Source organism: Perna viridis, chromosome 9, assembly GCF_037379345.1.
Source record: "Perna viridis isolate PV_CMFRI_1.1 ecotype Kerala chromosome 9, ASM3737934v1, whole genome shotgun sequence".
NCBI lineage: Eukaryota > Metazoa > Mollusca > Bivalvia > Mytilida > Mytilidae > Perna > Perna viridis.
The window spans coordinates 36,199,975-36,219,437 of record NC_142453.1 but is presented as its reverse complement, the minus strand read 5'-3'; the positions used below and the strand labels follow the sequence as shown (position 1 = coordinate 36,219,437).

The 19,463-nt window shown below is 30.8% G+C and overlaps 1 protein-coding gene across 1 annotated transcript in view; it reads left to right on the top strand.

Moving 5' to 3' along the window:
* Positions 1-19,463, top strand: part of LOC148608194 (somatomedin-B and thrombospondin type-1 domain-containing protein-like) — a 54,315-nt gene that overhangs the window by 31,362 nt on the left and 3,490 nt on the right. The window contains exon 3 of the mRNA XM_088543916.1: positions 4,987-5,116. Within this exon, the coding sequence (XP_088400042.1) occupies positions 4,987-5,116 (130 nt within the window). The remainder of the gene's footprint in view (positions 1-4,986; positions 5,117-19,463) is intronic.

Here is a 19,463-nt window from a genome sequence, read left to right as displayed (position 1 = left end):
ACAGCTTTATGATACTTATCATTGAGATAGATATATAGCTGGTGTGTATAATTGAATAATAGTTGGCCTACTTTGCTTTTATCACTGGAAACTAGATGTGTCTGCAGTGGTAGACATTATGGAGGGTTTTGCTGCTGTAATGAGAAGATAAGTTCATATTGTCTGAACTAAATTAACCTGTTACTTTAATGCTATAACCTTTCCAACACTCTGTGAATGGCTTCTGATCGCAGATACTGTTATTCGGTTATCTATCCAACACTTAGTCCCACCTAATTATTGTGCATATTATCAATGCCAAGTTTTATTACAATCACATAGATACTTAAAGTTAAAGTTCTATGTATTGTTACCTCACAGGAAACGACTGTCTCTGTTCTGTTACCACTGGGGAGAATGTTGTTTTATAGGATCATATTATTTGAAGAATGGAAATAAAAGTTTTATTTTTCTTTTATGTATGTAATGATGATAAGAGTTGCTCACGAATGTGACAGGCTGATTATAATTTTATTGTTCTCTAACTTTATGTTCTGACAGACGCATGCCATTAAAGTGAGGACAAGTCTGATGTGTTTTATGGTGATTACACAAGGAAAAAATGCATTTATATTGCTATATTTTAAAAATGTTTATGAAGAGCTTGCATTAACTTATGAATCAATCAACACTGTCTAAGATGTATAAGGCTTTATGAGTTTAGTCAGGTATTCCAGACTTCACCTTTATTTTGTACCTCTAATGAAACATCACCCATGAAAAAAATACAGTGAGGTAACACAGATTGCAATGGTTGGAGGGCAGAAAATAATTACCAAAAATATGATTTCTAGCTTCATATCTGTAAAGTCCTTGGAATGTTATTATACTCTTGCTATAGTGGAGATAAACTTAATGCTCAGATGAAAGATGCTTTAATTTTTTTCCAATATTTTCCAATATAATCAGACTCTTTAACTTTGAAAAATGGTGCTGATTTGACCTAATGATGTGTGCTTAGACATTTACTGAGAAGTTACTGGATCCATACCATGAAAACTAAGTTAAGCGATTATATTCAGATATACCCTCTATAAAAGATAACAGTGACAACTCATAACAATATATTATGTATAACTGATTGTCATTTTGATTATACTGTATAGTAGGAAATTTTCGTGAGTTTCTTATTTTGGTGTATTCGCTAGGATTGGAGAGTTACAAAATATAAAAAAACTTACAATATTCAAGTCCAACATATTTTACAGTTAACTTTCGTAGACTATACCTGTGAGCATGAAAAATAAAGACAGCAAAAATTCAGTACCCCATTAATAGAGCATATCACTAAATTTTGCACTCATGAAAATTACCCGCTATAACAATAATTGTGTTGATGAGTTGGTATGTTGCATGCCATAAGCTGTGAAAACCCACAGTATAATACAAACATCTTGCATGTCTGAAAGTGTTATCCAGTCAATCCTGATAACTGCTGTGTCATTGGATGAAATGGTATAGTATGGGTGCAGGAGAATTCCAATCTTATTAAATTTGATGTGGAATCTCAAATTACTGTAATCAATGGAAAATGAACCTAAAGTTTCCTTGAGATGTTGGTCATTTTAATATATTTTTCTATCTTTGTGATGGGCTTGGTGGATTATACTGTGGTCAATTGTTACACTGCTACATTGTGGAATTATAGTATTGTTTGTTTTGTGTTTCTGTTGAGGATTTTCTTTCGGAGTTTAAATTTTATAGACCCCTAAAGGTTTTATTGCAAAAATGATGTCATTGTAGTTCAGAAAAAAAATTTATTGCAAAGGAACAGATATTATTGGTGTACCAATTACATTTGCATTTTAAAACCATGCTTGATGTAAATACAGAAACAAAATAGACTGGTGTATTATAGTAGCCAGAAATGAAATGCAAAGAAAATTGATGGTTTGAACATAGTGAAAAAAGTTATATTCTTGAGTGGTGGTTTAAAGGGTAAATTAATTATGATATTGTGTGAGTAACTGAAGTTCAATTGAGCCAAAAGGTTTTAAGTAGTATATTTTATTTTCTGTGGGCACAATAAATTGTTACCATGATTTATCAGGAGTTTGCAGGTAAAAAATGGACTTTCAGTCATTTGTGTTATTAAGCTGATACTAGGTGTTCACTCCTATGAATTGGTATTTACATTAAGATTGATGATAAAAAAGGGGTATGTAATGGGGAATTCCTTAGGTTTGCTATATTTGATTTTGGATATTGAGACTTTATTAAGGACAACTGAAACAAATGGTTGGCTGTTTAGTTTTGTTTATTTTTTTTTTTTTTTGGAGGGGGTGGGGGTGCCAGTATTTCAGTTAAAGTACCAGTACTAAAAATCTTCTTCAAAAAATCATGTTCACTAGGAAATTCTGTAATATTTTATCACAAAAAGCAGCCTCTGTACATGCATTATATTTGTCGCCAAACATTTTCCTTCTAAAACCAATTTTTAACAATATTTGGACAGTTTAAACTGCATACATTAGAAAAAAGTGCAATTCTGTTTTTCAATTTGTGGTTTAACAGAGCATCTTAAAAGCCCTGATTACTGTAACTAGTCAGCCCAATACCAGAATCGAAGGTTTATATTGACTGAAAGCAATAAGTCTATAGCATAATCTGATTAACAGGGGCTGTTTATAGAGTTTCTGTCTGTATGAGAGTTTTTTTTCATTCTAAGCTACGAGCTATATACTGATATACCTTTTATTGAAAGTGGATTACAGGATGTATCCAAGATAGACAATGTTGTCTTTATTTGTTTAACTATCTGTTTTAATGTTCGCTGTGGAAGCTTTCATGTTATTTTGTAGTTAAATGTATTGATATCGTTTTCAATTGCTTCATTTTAAATGATTGTTTGATGTTAAGGAAAAAAGGGTCCTAATTTTAATTAAACAATTTATTAGTGAAACTAATAAAGGTTCTGGAAATAGCAATTAAAGCCGTCTCCCGTTGGTTGTTTTATGAGAAAATTTGTTAAATACAAGCTGTTGTTGTTAATGATATGGACATAAAAGGATTATACATTTATTGAGGATCATTTCTATTGGAGGTCATTGAAGTGAAAATGGCTCACTTTGATTCATGGGTAGATTAAAAAAATATCACATTTTATTCTTTGCTGTAGTAGTCTGTAAGTTGTCATTAAAATGTGTGCTAGTGTGCTTAGCATAAAAAAACTTTTGGTCAGTTATGATTTCCATGTAAATTCTGCTTATGAAGTGTACCACGATGAATCATTGTCTCTATAAACAGGTTCAGCAAACTTTGTGATTTTATTATTGTTGTCTTATTGCTTTCACTTAATTCATTCATGTTATTGTAAATTTGAAGCTGGTGGTTTTGATTAAAATCATTGAATCGACCTTGAACATTTCCTTATTTTAATATCATATAAGGATATTACTTCAAAGGGTATCATATCATAAATGAGTCCTTATATGCCATGGAAGTAATATATTTTTTGAATCACAATTTTATTGTTGACACAGTTTGATCTGTTAAGACTGGTGTCAATATACTATGTAAATGGACCTTTTTCTCTGTTTGCCCAGATTACCTAAATAAATATAATATCTTAAAGTTTTGAATGCATGTACAAGCTAGACACATAAATCTACAATGTAAACAGATGCTTTATCTGACAGTGGAGAAAATAGGTTCATATATGGATAATTGATAGGTCTTGGTCTCTATGGGAAAAAATCAAGTTAAGGTTTTCAAAGGTCACCAAAACAGTGTGGGATAAGATAGACTTTAGATATATGTTGTGAGGGCTGATTACTCGCTTCTTTCATTCTTATGAAAGACTAAGTTTCTTTAAATACTTTGATAAATGGCAAGATAGTTCTGATAAGATTTAAATATTATGTTGTATTATAGGGTAGAATAGGTAGGTTACTGTGACGATATGTACCCACATCCCACAAGGTTAAAGGGTTAACCTACATGCTTAATCAATGTTTCTGACAGTAGCAACTTAGAGAACTCTTTTAACATAACAAAACTCCTTATGTTTATAGGTTAATGTCCTTTAACATGTATAGGTGATAGTGTCTATCTGGTTCCTCACCAACTTTCCTGACTTGTGTCATACAGTAACTAGTGTACAGTCTGTATGTGTTTTGTTGGTTTGTTACTTGATCAAATATGCACATTTCTTTTGTTTCATAAAGTGTAAACCAAAGGCAACTGGATATTTTCATAATTTTCCCCTGTATTGAATCCTAGAATTGCAACTTTTTGTCTGTTGGACAGGCTGCAGGAAGGATATTTGAAGATAACACCAAATGGCAATGTCTTATTCATGTTATAAATGAATTGCAGGAAATTGGTTAGAGAAGTTTGTATAGAAATCTACCATCTGGCCAATTTCTGTTTTATCTCTGTCTACAAGCTGCTTGTTGAAATCATAATCTAACAAAAAACCTGTATTTTAAGTGCAGTGTCTGCAGTATGGTGCAGTATTATCATAATAGGAAATTGATTGCCCGTTCAAAGGCTTTTAAAGAGGTTATAAAAACTGAAAGGTGAAGAGAGTTGTCTCCCTTTTATGTTTAATCAGTAATACCTTTTTAATGTACTAAATAGCTTTAATAATAGCATGTTCTTAAGCAAAACAGATATTAAAAAAAATAAAAGAAATTACTCCTCAGGATCTGTAAAGTAAAATATATGGAACTATTATATAATAAATTGGGTTAGGTCATTTTCTACAACCTATAAAACACAAAACACTGATTTACAACTTACTTTACACTCAATTTATACCTTGAAAACCTAGGAAACATGCTTGATTGTGTAAATCATACATTTTACAAGTTCTGTTGAATAAGTGGTTAAATAAAAAATAATTCAAGAAACAGATTGATACAGAAAATGATATGCTGAGTCAATTCTGGAGTGTTCGTTCGGTATGTTTGTGTTTTCAGTTGAACATCTTTTTTATTATTTCAGAGGTAGGAAGACTATTACCAGCAGGATTTGGTATTTACAGAATCAGTGAAGAATATAATCCACATAAAGATATTAGAAAGAATCTACCTTTCTTTCAAGATCTCAAGAATGAAGTCCCAACTGTTACAGCGTATGTATAATATCAAAATACAGACTTATAGACAACACTCACACAAATTAAAAACTTTATAGATAAAAACTCCACACTCACACACATAAAGATATCAGAAAGATTCTTACATTCTTCAATAGCTGGTACGGTGTATGTATTTATATTAAGTGTTACACACTCATTAATATAATTGGAAGAAACACTATTGGTTGTTCTTTCTAGGTTCCATTATTCCAAAAGTTACACACTTACGTTTGACTGTATGTACATGATGTGGTTTTAACTTTAATATTGCTACAGGTCATATATGAAGATACATGTACTTGTACTTTAGGGAATCAGACTTCCTGTATTTTTTTTTAAGTGCTTACAGTTAGTTTCACATTAAGAACTCAATAAGTGTAAAATCAATTATAAGTTTTGATGTCACAATGTATATGTTTCTATTGTTCATCGACTGTCAAAATTGTATTTAGTTTTATACTTTTTAATTTATTTTGTGAAATAAACCATTGGATTCTTAATAAGACCTGTATTTACAGACTTTTCTTCAACAAATTGCTATTTAATGAAATACACCATTGATGTTATATGTAGATTGTATGGTCAATGCGTTGATAGAACTGGTTATATATGTCCTATTCTCCACCAAATAACAACAGATGTCTGATGGTTAAAGTTGTTAGAAGAAATCACATCTCATTCCTGGTTGCGGGTCTTTTGATGGAACATTAAGTTCATTTTAAGCAAAATTTGGGTAAAAATTAGCAAATAATAGCCTGGAACTCCCACTTTTTACTAGAACCCCCTTTGGAACTCTCCCACCCCTTTTCAAAATTTCTTAGTCCTCCCCTGATTGAAGTAGAAAAAGCAAAGAATGCGGCCATTATTTGTTTGAAAGGACTATTAGCACAGTCAGTGTTATAGTTCTTTGATGGAAGCATTATAAAATGATTCATTATTTCACCAGGATGTCCATATTTCCAATGACACTGGACACAAGTAGTCACCAGAAGGCTATAATTACCCCCATTATAATGGATGGTGGTCATTCATAGTTGCCTCCCCTTACAACAAAGGTTTTATATATCCCATTTTTAGGTCGAGGATTTCAATTGGAAATTTTAATGAACATTTTTATCAGATTATGCTTGGTCCTTGGACCCCCACTATACCTGGCATTAAAATCTTTTATTACTTATTTTTGAATGCTTACTAGTATTTCACAGATCTAGACTTTAAATATAAGAATTGTATTCGGAAAACAGCGTTTAAAAAGGCTGATCATAACAACTTAAGTGGACAATGTATTAGAAACAGTTGATATTACTTCTGGCAGTAAAGTTCGTAGTTTTTTTATGTGTATATACACAGAAGTTTTATGGTTTATTTTGAGTTGATTTTCTGTTGTCAGGGTTTTTAAATACCATAAAAATATCTTTCTTGGAGGGTTTCAACTCTTGTTTTAGCAATACATTTTAAATATAAATATGAAAATTGAGGTTGGGGAAAATATTTTATCACCTAAAGTGTTGACATAAATGCTTTGGTAGCTATAAAGTGCAAAAACCTTTGTTTAAAACACAAGAGAAGATTTTGTTTGTTTATAATGTCTGACCCAGAGTGGAATTTGTAAATCCCACCTCTCATCCCATGTATAAATCTTCTTTAACATCAAGTGATATATAAACACAGTGTACCTGGTATTTTTAGACTTGCCATATCAGCATTTTATGGATTTGATAGTAAACCACCCCTTTAAATCTTTCTTTGTAGTCAGATGTGGGGACTTTAACCCTATTATCAACAAATTTAATCTGTTAAATATATCTTTTACTTCCAAACAATAGTATAGAGGTATCATTTATGAAAAAACTTACAATATATTTTAAAGCCTTTTTAAAATTTGCTTATTTTTTATTAAGTAGTAAAGAATTAAGTTTTTTAATTTTTGTCCAAGTTGTGACAATGGTCCTATATAATAAATCATATACTTTATTGCTCTTCATGTCCCTAATAAAATTCTCAACCTAAAGTAAATATTAATTTCATACAGAAGCTTATAATTACCCATGGTCAAATAAAAAATAGTCCTTCAGGTATCAGCCTTTATGAGAATCAGGCAGTAGGCAAAGCTTGGTCAGACTAGTATACCACTTTGACAGTGTAATTTTACTATCTGTGCCATTAGTGTAAAGAAATTAATTAATTAGTTGTATTTAGTTTTGGTAAAATAAGTTACTATGTATTGTGAACAGTATTTTAATGGAAAACTGAAGGTCTGATTTCATTGAAAATGGATTTAAATCAGGAATACAGAACTGTCCAAATGCAAAAAAGTTCTGACCTTCTGTTGAAAGTTTTCTTAATTTCGGTAGTTTTACTGTTATCAAGTTTTTATCATTTCTAATAGAGAAGACACCTTAAAATGAAAGATAGCAGGTTTTTGACACTCATATTTTGCAGTTGTACCTGATTTTGTACCTAACTTTTATATGGATTTGTACTTAAAATTAAAATTTACAAATTTTTGTGACTACTTGTCAAGTCTGGATGTGCTCCATGAAACATCAATTGGTAGAGTTTTATAGCAAGTACTGTGGTCATCTTTAATGAAAGTTTTCTCTAAATTTATTTCAATGCTGGTACTCCATAATATTTTTTGTAGACTATTTAATTATAAATTAAATTATAGGGGGTAACAAAAGTTTCTTGTCTTATTAAAGGTATTCATGGATGATCTAAAGCTTCCCATAGGGTATTTAGATGAAGTGTTAGTGAAGCTGAACAAATGCTTACTACTGGTATTTTATCATAGCATTTGTAACATCATTAGTATCTGTTTTGATCTTATCTAAAAATAGTGAATATTTCTACTGCACAATCAAAGCAGTATTAAGTATGATTAAGACCATTAATTTCTAATTTGCATAAAATGTTTTAGGACATACTAAATTTTGACAATGTAGTTTATTTTATTTGTAGGCAATAACATGTGGTATTTTTGTCATCATTGAAAAAATCAGTATATTTGTATTGTACATATTTTTTTTCTGGTTTCACATTGAAACATGCATTATAGTTTCTTGTGTCAAGTCCCTTTAAACTTATGATATATAAAAGTTTTGTCATTTTAATAGTTATTTTATTGAGGAGAGATGTAATAGCTCTATAAGGTTAGAAAAAATGGTTGTGTGAACACAGTATTTATGAAAGAAAAATTTATGAATCATTTTTGAGGTGAAAAATTGAAGTTGACATAAAATGAATGTAGATCTTTGTTAATGATAGTGGTACACAGTGAAATCTACTTTAACTTTAAAAATTTGGTTTGGTTTACCAAGGTTCAAAATACATTTAAACTGATATACTAGTAAAAGGTGTACAGATTATTTGTGGTTTGGTTTAGACAGGTCTTCTGATTATTCAGGGTTTGGTTTAGACAGGTTTTCTGATTATTCAGGTTTTGGTTTAGACAGGTTTTTTATTATTCATGGTTTGGTTTGGATAGGGTTCTGATTATTCATGGCTTGGTTTAGACAGGTTTTCTGATTATTAAAAATAATGTATGTTGTGAAGTGGCTCAAATTAAATGTAAATAAGAATAATGAATAAGTGAACAACAGCCATGTTTAAGATGTAAAAAGGAACTACATACAAATAATTGAAGGGCACCTTGTCTCTTTGTTACGGATTGACAGTTTTCGCCTCAATACTTTTTGCCCCTGACAAAGGTCATAAGGGTGAAAATTTGGGGTCATATTTTTCAATATTTTTACTTTTTATTCATATTTTATTTGTATTTAGTTACTTTTTACCTTTTAAACCTGGCTATTGTTCACTAATTTGTTATTCTTTTATGATTATTTATGGTTTGGTTTAGACAGGTTTTCTGATTATTCAGGGCATTGACATTACTAGCTGAATAGTAACAACAACTACAAGTATTGCAATGTCACTTGAAACCATTTAATTTATGGCCACCTACATGTAAAACTATTTCAGTAATTCTATGCATTTGGAAATAACTTCTTTTTAAATAAAAAAATTAAATGATGTCAGACTAAGTCTATGAAAATGGATGCTGAAGCTAAGATCCAATGAAATATTCAAAAGTTTTTTCTACAAAAATGTTGGCGTATATTTGGAAATTCCCACTTTGTAAAACATTAAGTTGGACCAAAGTTCTTTTAATGTCAAAACTTAATATGAACGTCTTAATTAAGCCTGCCTACACATCAAGATGTTTTAATTCCAGTTTGACTGTTTTTTTTACCGATATGAAAATAACAGCTACAGTTATTTTTTGATATCTTTAACGTCAAAACTTAAAATGCTATCATTTTTCCTCTGAAATGATATTAAATTATTGAACAGCAAATTAAAAACTATCAGCCTCAGAAGACTCAAAGGACTCTATATGTACCCAAACTAATGAGATAGAAAATGGTTTTCTTATCAGACATTTAATGTTTTATAAGTCTTGTACATAATTCACCAATTTATTGATAAGGAAAACATTAATTTAACAGTTACATGATTTTGAATAATTTTGATTGAAACAGCAGAATTCTCAAGACACTGGTTCTGATGTAAACAGGGATACAGTCATGTCTTTTTCATCAATGATAATCTAATTACCTCCCCTTATCTAATCTTAGAGATAGCCAGGGGAATTATGGTACTGCCATCACTTTGTCTATTGTTCTGCTCATTTCTTTGAACTGTTTTATGAATGACTGACTTGGTACTATTTTTGGATGTGTTCTTTGCCAATTGGAAACTGACATGATGCATGTATTCCTACATAATTAAAAAATATATATTTTGAACTTTAAGGTATCATTGACTATAAAAGACCTTAAATTTGATCTTGCACTTTACTATTGACTAGATAAGAATTGTCTGATGTTATCGACAATGATTGTGTACTTTTATTTTAATATTGGTGTTTAATTAATAAAGTTTGATGTTCAGATGATCTTATTGAATGCATTGTTTAAATACCCTATAGAAAAAAGTGTGACAGGTCATCATTAAACACATCTTTTGCTTCCTGTTAAATATTCAACTGAAAAAAACCTACATTTCGAAATATAAGAGAATAATCGCTATGAAAAAGAAAGATGGATGAACTGAATAACTGGATAGATAGTATTTTAAATTTTAATGTGTATGAAAATATTTTACTTTATTAAAATTCCTTACAAACATAGAGTTAATTTGCTGTGGCTTTATTGCATTGTTTTATGCCATAAATATGCTAGCTATGTTTTAAATTGACCTCAGTGGTATTTGTAAATTAGAATAATTCACTGTAAATATGTCAACAAATGCTATATATTGTAAGTTGAAAATTACTTCATACTGCAGAGATTATGTGTTCTCTTTGTGTTAAATTTTAAAATTCTCACATGGACACAAATGAAAAAAAAGATGCACATTTTTGAATAATAGGAGGATTTTCAGGCTATTATTGATAATTTTAATATTTTTGCCCAAACAATGCAATACTGCATGAGATTAAAAGAAAGCGGGTTTCATTCCACAAAATCCATCATTGCACATATCTTCCTTAAATAAAAAAATTGTTAGAAATTGTTGTATAATTGGGTTGGTCAAAATCTTTATCAGATCTCTTATATTGTTTGGTTCCTGGACTAGTACATGCATATTACATAATTGTGGGCCAGAAAACTAAATACACTTAGTTAAATTTTATTGGATTTCCACTTAATTTAAAGAGTGAATTTCCAATTGATTAAAAGAGACTTTTACTTGGTACAGGGGAGAATCTCTATGACTAAGTGAAAACTTAATCCATAAATTTGTGTAATTTGATAAAACTTCTGGAAAATTAAATAACTAGAACAGAAAGCAATAAATCAACAGAGAGTTAGAGAGTCCATAGAACATGATGCTAGGTTAGGTTTGTTTTGTAAATTACCAAAATGAGTCATTTGAAGAAAAAATGATATGAAAATTACGATCAAAGTTCAGAGTGTGCCTTAAAATTAAGTATTTTAGACTTATATAAACTTTGGGAGGAAACTGCATTTTAACACCTCCAAAGAAAATAGTGAATCATGCATCATAAACCTATAAATGGTTGTTTATATGAAATTAGACTACTTTTAAAACACTCAGACATGTTTTACATGTATGGAATTTTAATGGCATGATGTAAAAAAATTAGTATCAACAGATTCAAAGGTTCTTAGGTGAGGGATCATACTATTCATGGTCAAACATTGTATTATTCATAAAATGATGTTAAACATGTAGTATTTGTTTCAAAGATTTTTTAATGAGAACATATTTACCTAACTCATTATTGTTACAAAGTAGATTGTCATATGTCCATTTATTAGATAGATAACTATCTGTCATAACCATTTTGTGCAAGAACAACACAAGAAATATTTTCACATGTCTTTCATTCTCGTTCTCTCCTGCCTCCCACATATCATTCTCTCCTGCCTTCCTGTTCACTTTCTCACCTACTGTCATTCCCCCTCTTTTTTCATTCTCCCCTTTCCTCTCACTTTTCATTCTCTCCTCCTATCACTTCTCACTCTATCTTGCCTCTCACTTGTTATTATATCCTAGCTGCCTCCTACTTGATCTCACTTTCCAATCTGTCATAGCTCTAACTTGTCATCCTCTCTGGCCATCCATTTCTCATTCACTCCTGCTTCCCATTCCTAATTCACTCCTGCCTCTCTCCTTCAATAGCTGGAAGCAGGTGTTGATTGAGCTTGGACTCCAGTAGTTTGTAAATAGATACATTCACACCAAATTAGGGGTAGGCATATTATTGATAAATTGACATTCCCCGTCTTTCTTACTCATTAATCCTACTCCAACTTTCCTGCTGCCCAATATTTTTGAAACAGCTGTCTTCTTTAGAATTGTGACTCACTTCTAAGCCAATGGTTTCTGTTAGAAAAATCTTTTCTAGAGGGCAAGTCCTAAAAATGACAATGACTCAAACATTGCTAATCTTGCAGTGGTACAATTTGCCAAAACTCATTTTTTTTCATATCATTACTATCCATAGGTTAAGTGACTCATTTCTCTGTCCAGAATCTTTACCAGATCTTTATGAAGTTATTATGTTATTAACTCTCAGGCATTGATCACTTATATAACTTGAACAGATTTCCTTGATATAGCTTTGTGGTGAATTTCCCACATTAAGGATTTATTACAGAAGTTATCACTATTAATGTAATTTAGGAACTGTAACAGATTGATGATCTAAAATGTTTCGTTTAAACTGCTACCAGACATGGAAAAGATCATACATGCAAGCTTTAATGAAACAAATGTTTGACAGTTTTTTTCATAAAATTTCAGAATTGTGATATATTAGGTCCGCATACTTTTCACTGTCTTGTCCAACACAAAAGGTTTCTGTTGTTTATCATGCCTTTTGAATTGAAATATTGAAGTTTATTTGATAAAGATCAAAGAGGATTTTTGAGTATCACCTGCCCCCATAAGGGACTACCTTGTCATGTGACTACCTTGTCATGTGATTATTTCTCTTGTGGATAACTTGATAAATGTCTCTTGACAAACTAACCTTTATCTGTGTATCTGATGAAAACTCAATTTATTTTCTTAAGTTTTAGGAATCCATCTGGATCTTTTTTGTTAATTATCAGCTGATCAATGTTATTTATGTTGGTTTCAATACTTTTGCAATTTTTAGATATAGTGTTGTTCAAGAATTTTTTGAAAAAATGTTGACCTATATACTTTGATAGATAACATACATATATGTGCTTCAATGTTTTTATAAATACTGTTACTATTGCTCAATTTATAGCAGTTTCGTCATTTTCTAACGTGCAATGCTTATTTTTGCAACATCAGGGAAAAAAAATTAGTAATTTTCAAATTTAGAGTAGTTGATATATATAATGAATTAATTCTACTGTAATCTGTCTGAACCAAATAAAATCGTAAGTTTTCTTAAGTTAAGTCATAATTTCATTTACTCAGGTCTCTTTGATACAGCAGCTTTCTTTCTTAAGTCATGGTTTCATTTACTCAGGTCTAATTGAGATGGCAGCTTTCTTTCTTAAGTCGTGGTTTCATTTACTCATGTCTCATTGATACTGCAGCTTTCTTTCTTGAATCATGGTTTCATTTACTCAGGTCTCATTGAGATGGCAACATTCTTTCTCAAGTCATGGTTTCATTTACTCAGGTCTCATTGAGATGGCAGCATTCTTTCTTAAGTCATGGTTTCATTGATACAGCAGCTTTCTTTCTTAAGTCATGGTTTCATTTACTCAGGTCTCATTGAAATGGCAGCTATGTATGATTTTAGTTATTTCATGTTCTTTGTTGTGTGTGTCTGTTTTCCATGTCTGGTCTTTGTCCCTGGGTTACATTCTTTTGATTACCGCTACAATCTTGGTTCCCTTGATTATTCTGTGTAAAGTTAAACCATGGTTTCATTTACTCAAGTCTTTTTGAGATGGCAGCTTTGTTAAGTAAAGGCATGGTTTCATTTACTCAGGTCTTTTTGAGATGTCAGCTTTGGTAACTCATGGTTTCATTTATTCAGGTATTTTTGAGATACCAGCTTTGGTAACTCATGGTTTCATTTATTCGGGTCTTTTTGTGATAGCAGCTTTGTTAACTCATGGTTTTATTTATTCAGGTCTTTTTGATATGGCAGCTTTATTAACTCATGGTTTCATTTCTTCAGGTCTTCTTGAGATGTCAGCTTTGTTAATTCATGGTTTCATTTATTTAGGTCTTTTTGTGATGACAGCTTTGTTAACTCATGGCTTCATTTACTGGGGTCTTTTTGAGATGACAGTTTTTTTAAGTAAAGACATGGTTTCAATTTACTCAGGTTCAAAAATCCATTGAATTTGTCTGAAAGTGACTTTATGACTTGTCTGGATTAGACAGGTTTCTTGTTCACTTAGGGTTCAGATTAGACAGGTTTCACTGTTTGTTCTCAAGTAGAAAATTTCTTGGATACCTTCTGACACTCTTATACGGTATCTAAATGTAATGTTATTTTCATGATCACTGGATAATTTCAATACTGCTCAAAAATGGCAAAAAAATTCTGATTTCTTATTTTCACAGATTGTAATATCCCACAAATATATTGAACATTACATCACTGTAATAAATAAGCCACTAAAATAGTATTTAATGGACATGATGTTGGAAGGAAATCAGAACAGTTTATTTTGTGCTTTCAAAAACTTTGTTTCTCTGCAATGTTCGTAATGAGGGGATGTTTTTATTATCAAAATGTTAGAAGCTTTAGGGAGTTTCATTTGGCTTCATTTCATGGAAGATGCACCTTTGAAGAGGACCTAGGCTATCCTTCTATCTCAATACATTCTTGTTATAAGTACAAACATATTTCATTTAAAGGAAGAAAAATAATATTGGAGAAATACCAGGACAGTTTATTTTACTTTTTCAAAAAATCCTCTTGCTCTTATCACTATGTATATTGGGACCTTAAAGTATTTGGCAGATGAAAGAACCTGTGAGTTTGATGTTAAGAAGTTTCAATGAGTTAAATTTTTTGCTTTCCCTTTTTCAAATATCTTTAATGAATAAATGCATATTTCATAGACATGAAGAAAAATGGTATTGGAGAAATACCAGGACATTTTAATAATGTTGTTCGTAGTGATCACATGGTATGTTGTCTGTAGTGATTGAAATATGTTATCACATGGCTTTCTGTATTCTCTGCAAGTGTTTGGCTGATGAACTGAAATTGGAATTTCAGTAGTCATTAATTATCAGATATTTCAGACAGTTCTACATTAAAATAAACCGAAGATAAATGTCAGTATGTAAAGGAACTATAAATTCCTGATTACAGTCCAAATTGAAAAGTTCAAATCTTTTGATAAATCATGCACAGTTAATAGTTTTTTTTGTTTTTTTTTTTTTGTTTATTGACAGTCTCGTTCTTCTTTATTAATTTTAACATGAAAACAAGAATATTTTTGAGATTAAGAATTGAAGAGCATAGAGAGATTTGTGTAATAACTGTTCCCAAAAAAGGGAGTGGCAAATTGTCCAAATTTTACTTTAACTTCAGGTTCATGTATAAGAAGTAAAATATATTATTGTAATTATGGAAATATATGTAGAAATATATTTTCCCCATAGAAAACAAGGTACATTCCCATATAGCACTGAAACAAATTAGGTCAAAAGTCAGCTGTCAATCATGAAATACGGGTCATCAAATATTTCCAATATCCCAGTTTGAAATCTTTTTTTGTATAATAATCATAACAATTGAACCAATACTACCAATAATCAAATATTCATGAAATTTTTAACTGGTTGACTGCTTTGTTAAGTACATTGGTGATTTCTAATTTGTGAATGTGGGACTTGGTCACGAATAATCAGTATAAAACAGGACAGTTTAAATCTGGCCTAAAGGTAACCCCCAGTTGTCTGACACAAAATTAGATGAACATTGTTTTTTTTTTGTTTTTTTTGGTCCCCTTTCGGCAAATGCTGAAGGGGACTTAAGTTGGCACTCCATCCGTCCATCTGTCAGTCCGTCAGTCACACTTGGTTTTCCAGACTTTTTTTGTAATGCCTCATCCGATTAATTTCATATTTGGGATATAGTCTTATCATGACAAGTTACAAGTTAAGTTGAAATGACATTATGGTTGAATGGTTTTTATAGAAGTTATGGCCCTTGGACATAGAAAATTTCATGAAATTTTATGTTTTTTGGACTTTTTTTTGTAATGCTTCATCCAATTGATTTCATATTTGGGATATAGTCTTATCATGACAAGTTACAAGTTAAGTTTGAATGACCTTACGGTTGAATGATTTTTACGGAAGTTATGGCCCTTGGACATAGAAAATTTCATGAAATTTTATGTTTTCTGGACTTTTTTTTGTAATGCCTCATCCAGTTGATTTCATATTTGGTATATAGTCTTATAATGACAAGTTACAAGTTAAGTTCGAATGATGTTACCGTTGAATGATTTTTACAGAAGTTGTGTCACTTGGACATAGAAAATTTCATAAAATTTTATGTTTTCCAGACTTTTCTTTGTAATGCCTCATCCAATTGATTTCATATTTGTTAGCTAGTCTTATCATGACAAGTTACAAATTAAATTTAAATATTATTGCGGCAAAATGATTTATATGGAACTTATGGCCCTTTGACATAGAAAATTACATAAAATTTTATATTTCATCATTTTGATGCAAATTGCTACTGTCATTCTAGAGTTATTTGCCCTTTAATTTATAATAACGAAGTTTTTTTCAACTTTCCAGGTGATAGAAAGAGAATGTCTTTATGCAGCTTTCTGTAATGCAAAAATGTTATTATCTACTGTAAAATGAAGCTCAGGTTTGATTTTGATGGAATTTGCTTTTGCTATTCAAGAGTTATTTTCTCTTGATTGTTAAAAAATAACACCATCCATTGTTAGTTCACATATATATAAAAAAATTATCATAAAGGCAATGAGTTCAAAGGCCGAAAAGGGACACTGTATTGCATCAGCAATACTGTCAGAATGCTTGTTTTTTTTTTATTATAAATATATATATATAATCTGGATTTTTCTATCATTATTCCCTTCAAATATCTATGCATCACTCCACTCAGCAAGTCATTTTTTTCTCACATCAGTTATTTATCTGATATTATTTTCAAGAAAATGCCACCATCAGCAATTCCAGTTTTGACCATTAACATGCTACATAGAAGAAATTACTATCAGGTTTGAAGATGAAAAACTTTCTAAAAGTTGACTTTATCTAAAGTTATTCTTGAAACTGAATATTCAACAAACAATTATCTGAATGTTTGACATGGTGACATTTGGTAGAAGCCACCATTGAAATGAATGTTATGTCTAGTACCACCTTATTTACTGAGGATAGAAATCACTATATTGGTCCCATCATATAGGGTTTATATAGATCACTGCAGGGTATATCAGTACAATGTATATTATTTTGTCTATAGAGGGTAGATATTGTTATGTTGGTTAAGTTGACATATCTATGAGTCACCAGTATCATGTTACATTAAAACTCAGTAATTTTCACTTCAATTATGTTATAACAGTAAGTACCTCTGGTTCTTTCATTTACCTATCAGTCACATCAACTCAACAGGGTACCGGTTTAGGATTATAGTATTTACTGAATATTAAGTCTTATTTTTTCTAAGGGGTTGTAATTGGTAAGCCATGATTTATAGTAAGTTATGAGGAGTTTAAAGAGAGAGTCATTAGTTCATGTTGAGGGGTGAAAATTTATACACCTAAATATTGTTGGTTTAGTTTGGGAAAAGACTACCAGTACTTTGTATGTTAGTCCAAGGTTGTTAACTACTGTTGCCTTATTTTGCCTGCCAATAGTCATGCAAATCTCATAACAGAAGCCTGGTGGGAAAATCTCATCAAGTATGTTTTCACAACTGTGTTGATGGAGTACCATAGTCTCTCTTGGGCTTTATTAGATTGCACTATTGTGTTTTCAGCAGTTTTATCAACTTTTTGCTGTCTTGGCAATTTTTGTTAAATAGAACATTCCAGTGATTTCCCCTTTCCTCATTTATCTCTTTATACCGGTTGTGTTTCACTGCATTGTTTTATGGTGTTTTCAGCATGGGTTTTAACTTATTTTCTGTTGGTAGTGCTTTAATTTTTTTTTCGTCTTCATACAAAATTTATGGTAAAGTTCGGGAAAAGTTTTCTGTACTTACTCATCTTTCTTTCCTGCTTCACTGGTAGTTATGAACCTAATACCTGCCTTGGAAAAAACATATCTCCAAATGTATTATTCAAATAGAAGCAAAGCTTTTCTAAGATATTATTTTTGGAATTTATGCTGTCCGGTGCATCAGTTTTATGTGCATTAGCAAATCTCAAGTTATTTGTGAAATATTTGTGAAATATTCATGGATAACTGTTACATTTCTGAAATGAATCAGACCCACTTAAACTTATAGTAGCTGGTCTCAGAAGTCAAAAGTGTTGAACCTCATGGTACTTGCTTCTATATAATGCAAATCCTATATAACATATTATTCTTTATTTTCTAGTGTAGTAAACCTATTAGGGGAAAATATATCCATTAATTACTTTTTAATTGCCAATCTCTAAATGATTTTTTAAATGATGATCACTGGGTTAGATATTTTTTCTATTGTTGAAGCCAACTTAGATAGGAATTAACTGTTTATGACTCTTTTGAAGTATGCAATGAATCTTTGTGTGTAGTATACTTCAAAGAACAGCATTATAATCACAAAATAAGATTATTAATTACTTTTTAAATGTCAAATGCTGATATTCTTCTAATGATTTCATACCTTTTTGTCACAATTGTCCTCAGTCATGTCAATTAACTAATTCACTGCAAGACACCAAAGTCTTGATATCCATTGGGTTGGTTAATCCAAACAAAACATGCAATGACCTATTGTATGAGGATACCATTCTCTCATTATGCCAGTTTGTGATACCATTCTAATGATTTCAAACTTTATATGGGGTGATAGTTGTGTCATTAGCCAGGTCCATATCAGTCAAAAAAAAGTTGGTCTTCTATGGGTTAGGTTTCTGGCAACAGCTCTGTACTAATTGGCACTAATTATGTACTTTAATTAGCTTAAGTGTAATCTTTATAAAGACTTTAACAGACAAGCAGAAGTCATATTCATGACATAAAAAGCACAGATGTTGGCATATACATTCAGCAAACTTTAGTCTTCATTTTTGTCCCTGTTCCAATTTCTACAGGTGTAAATGTCACACCTGTGTAATAACGTGGTAAAGAAAGGTAGCGGGTGTTACCATAATTGTCACCCAATGTCAATGTTCTATAATTCATACCGTCACAATTTATCAGTAAGAAATTTTCTATTAAAATATTGTTTTAGTTTTAAATCTGAAGGGTTTTAGTTGTGAATTGGTTCATTGTGAAGAACAAGTTTCATTCTCTCCTTTCAATCTTTTTAAGATAATGCAAGTTAATGTTTATGGATTAGTCACAATAATGTTTATGTTTTTATAAACCTAAGGCCATCTGACATATCTTTGTATACTCCTGTTATAACATTATTAGGTTATCATTTTCCTGAGGATAACAGATTATTTCAAATGCACATAAAAGATTTTTCCACTGAAAATTTATGGTTATTTTTATTTAAATGCATAAAGTATAATGAACTCGGCGTTACATTGAACTGTCATTTTTTGAGAAATCTAAACTTATGTCATGAAGTTAAAGATTTATTCATCAATTTAAAGTCCTAGCCAAAGACATGACAATATCTAACCCCAGGTATCAAGGAATATCT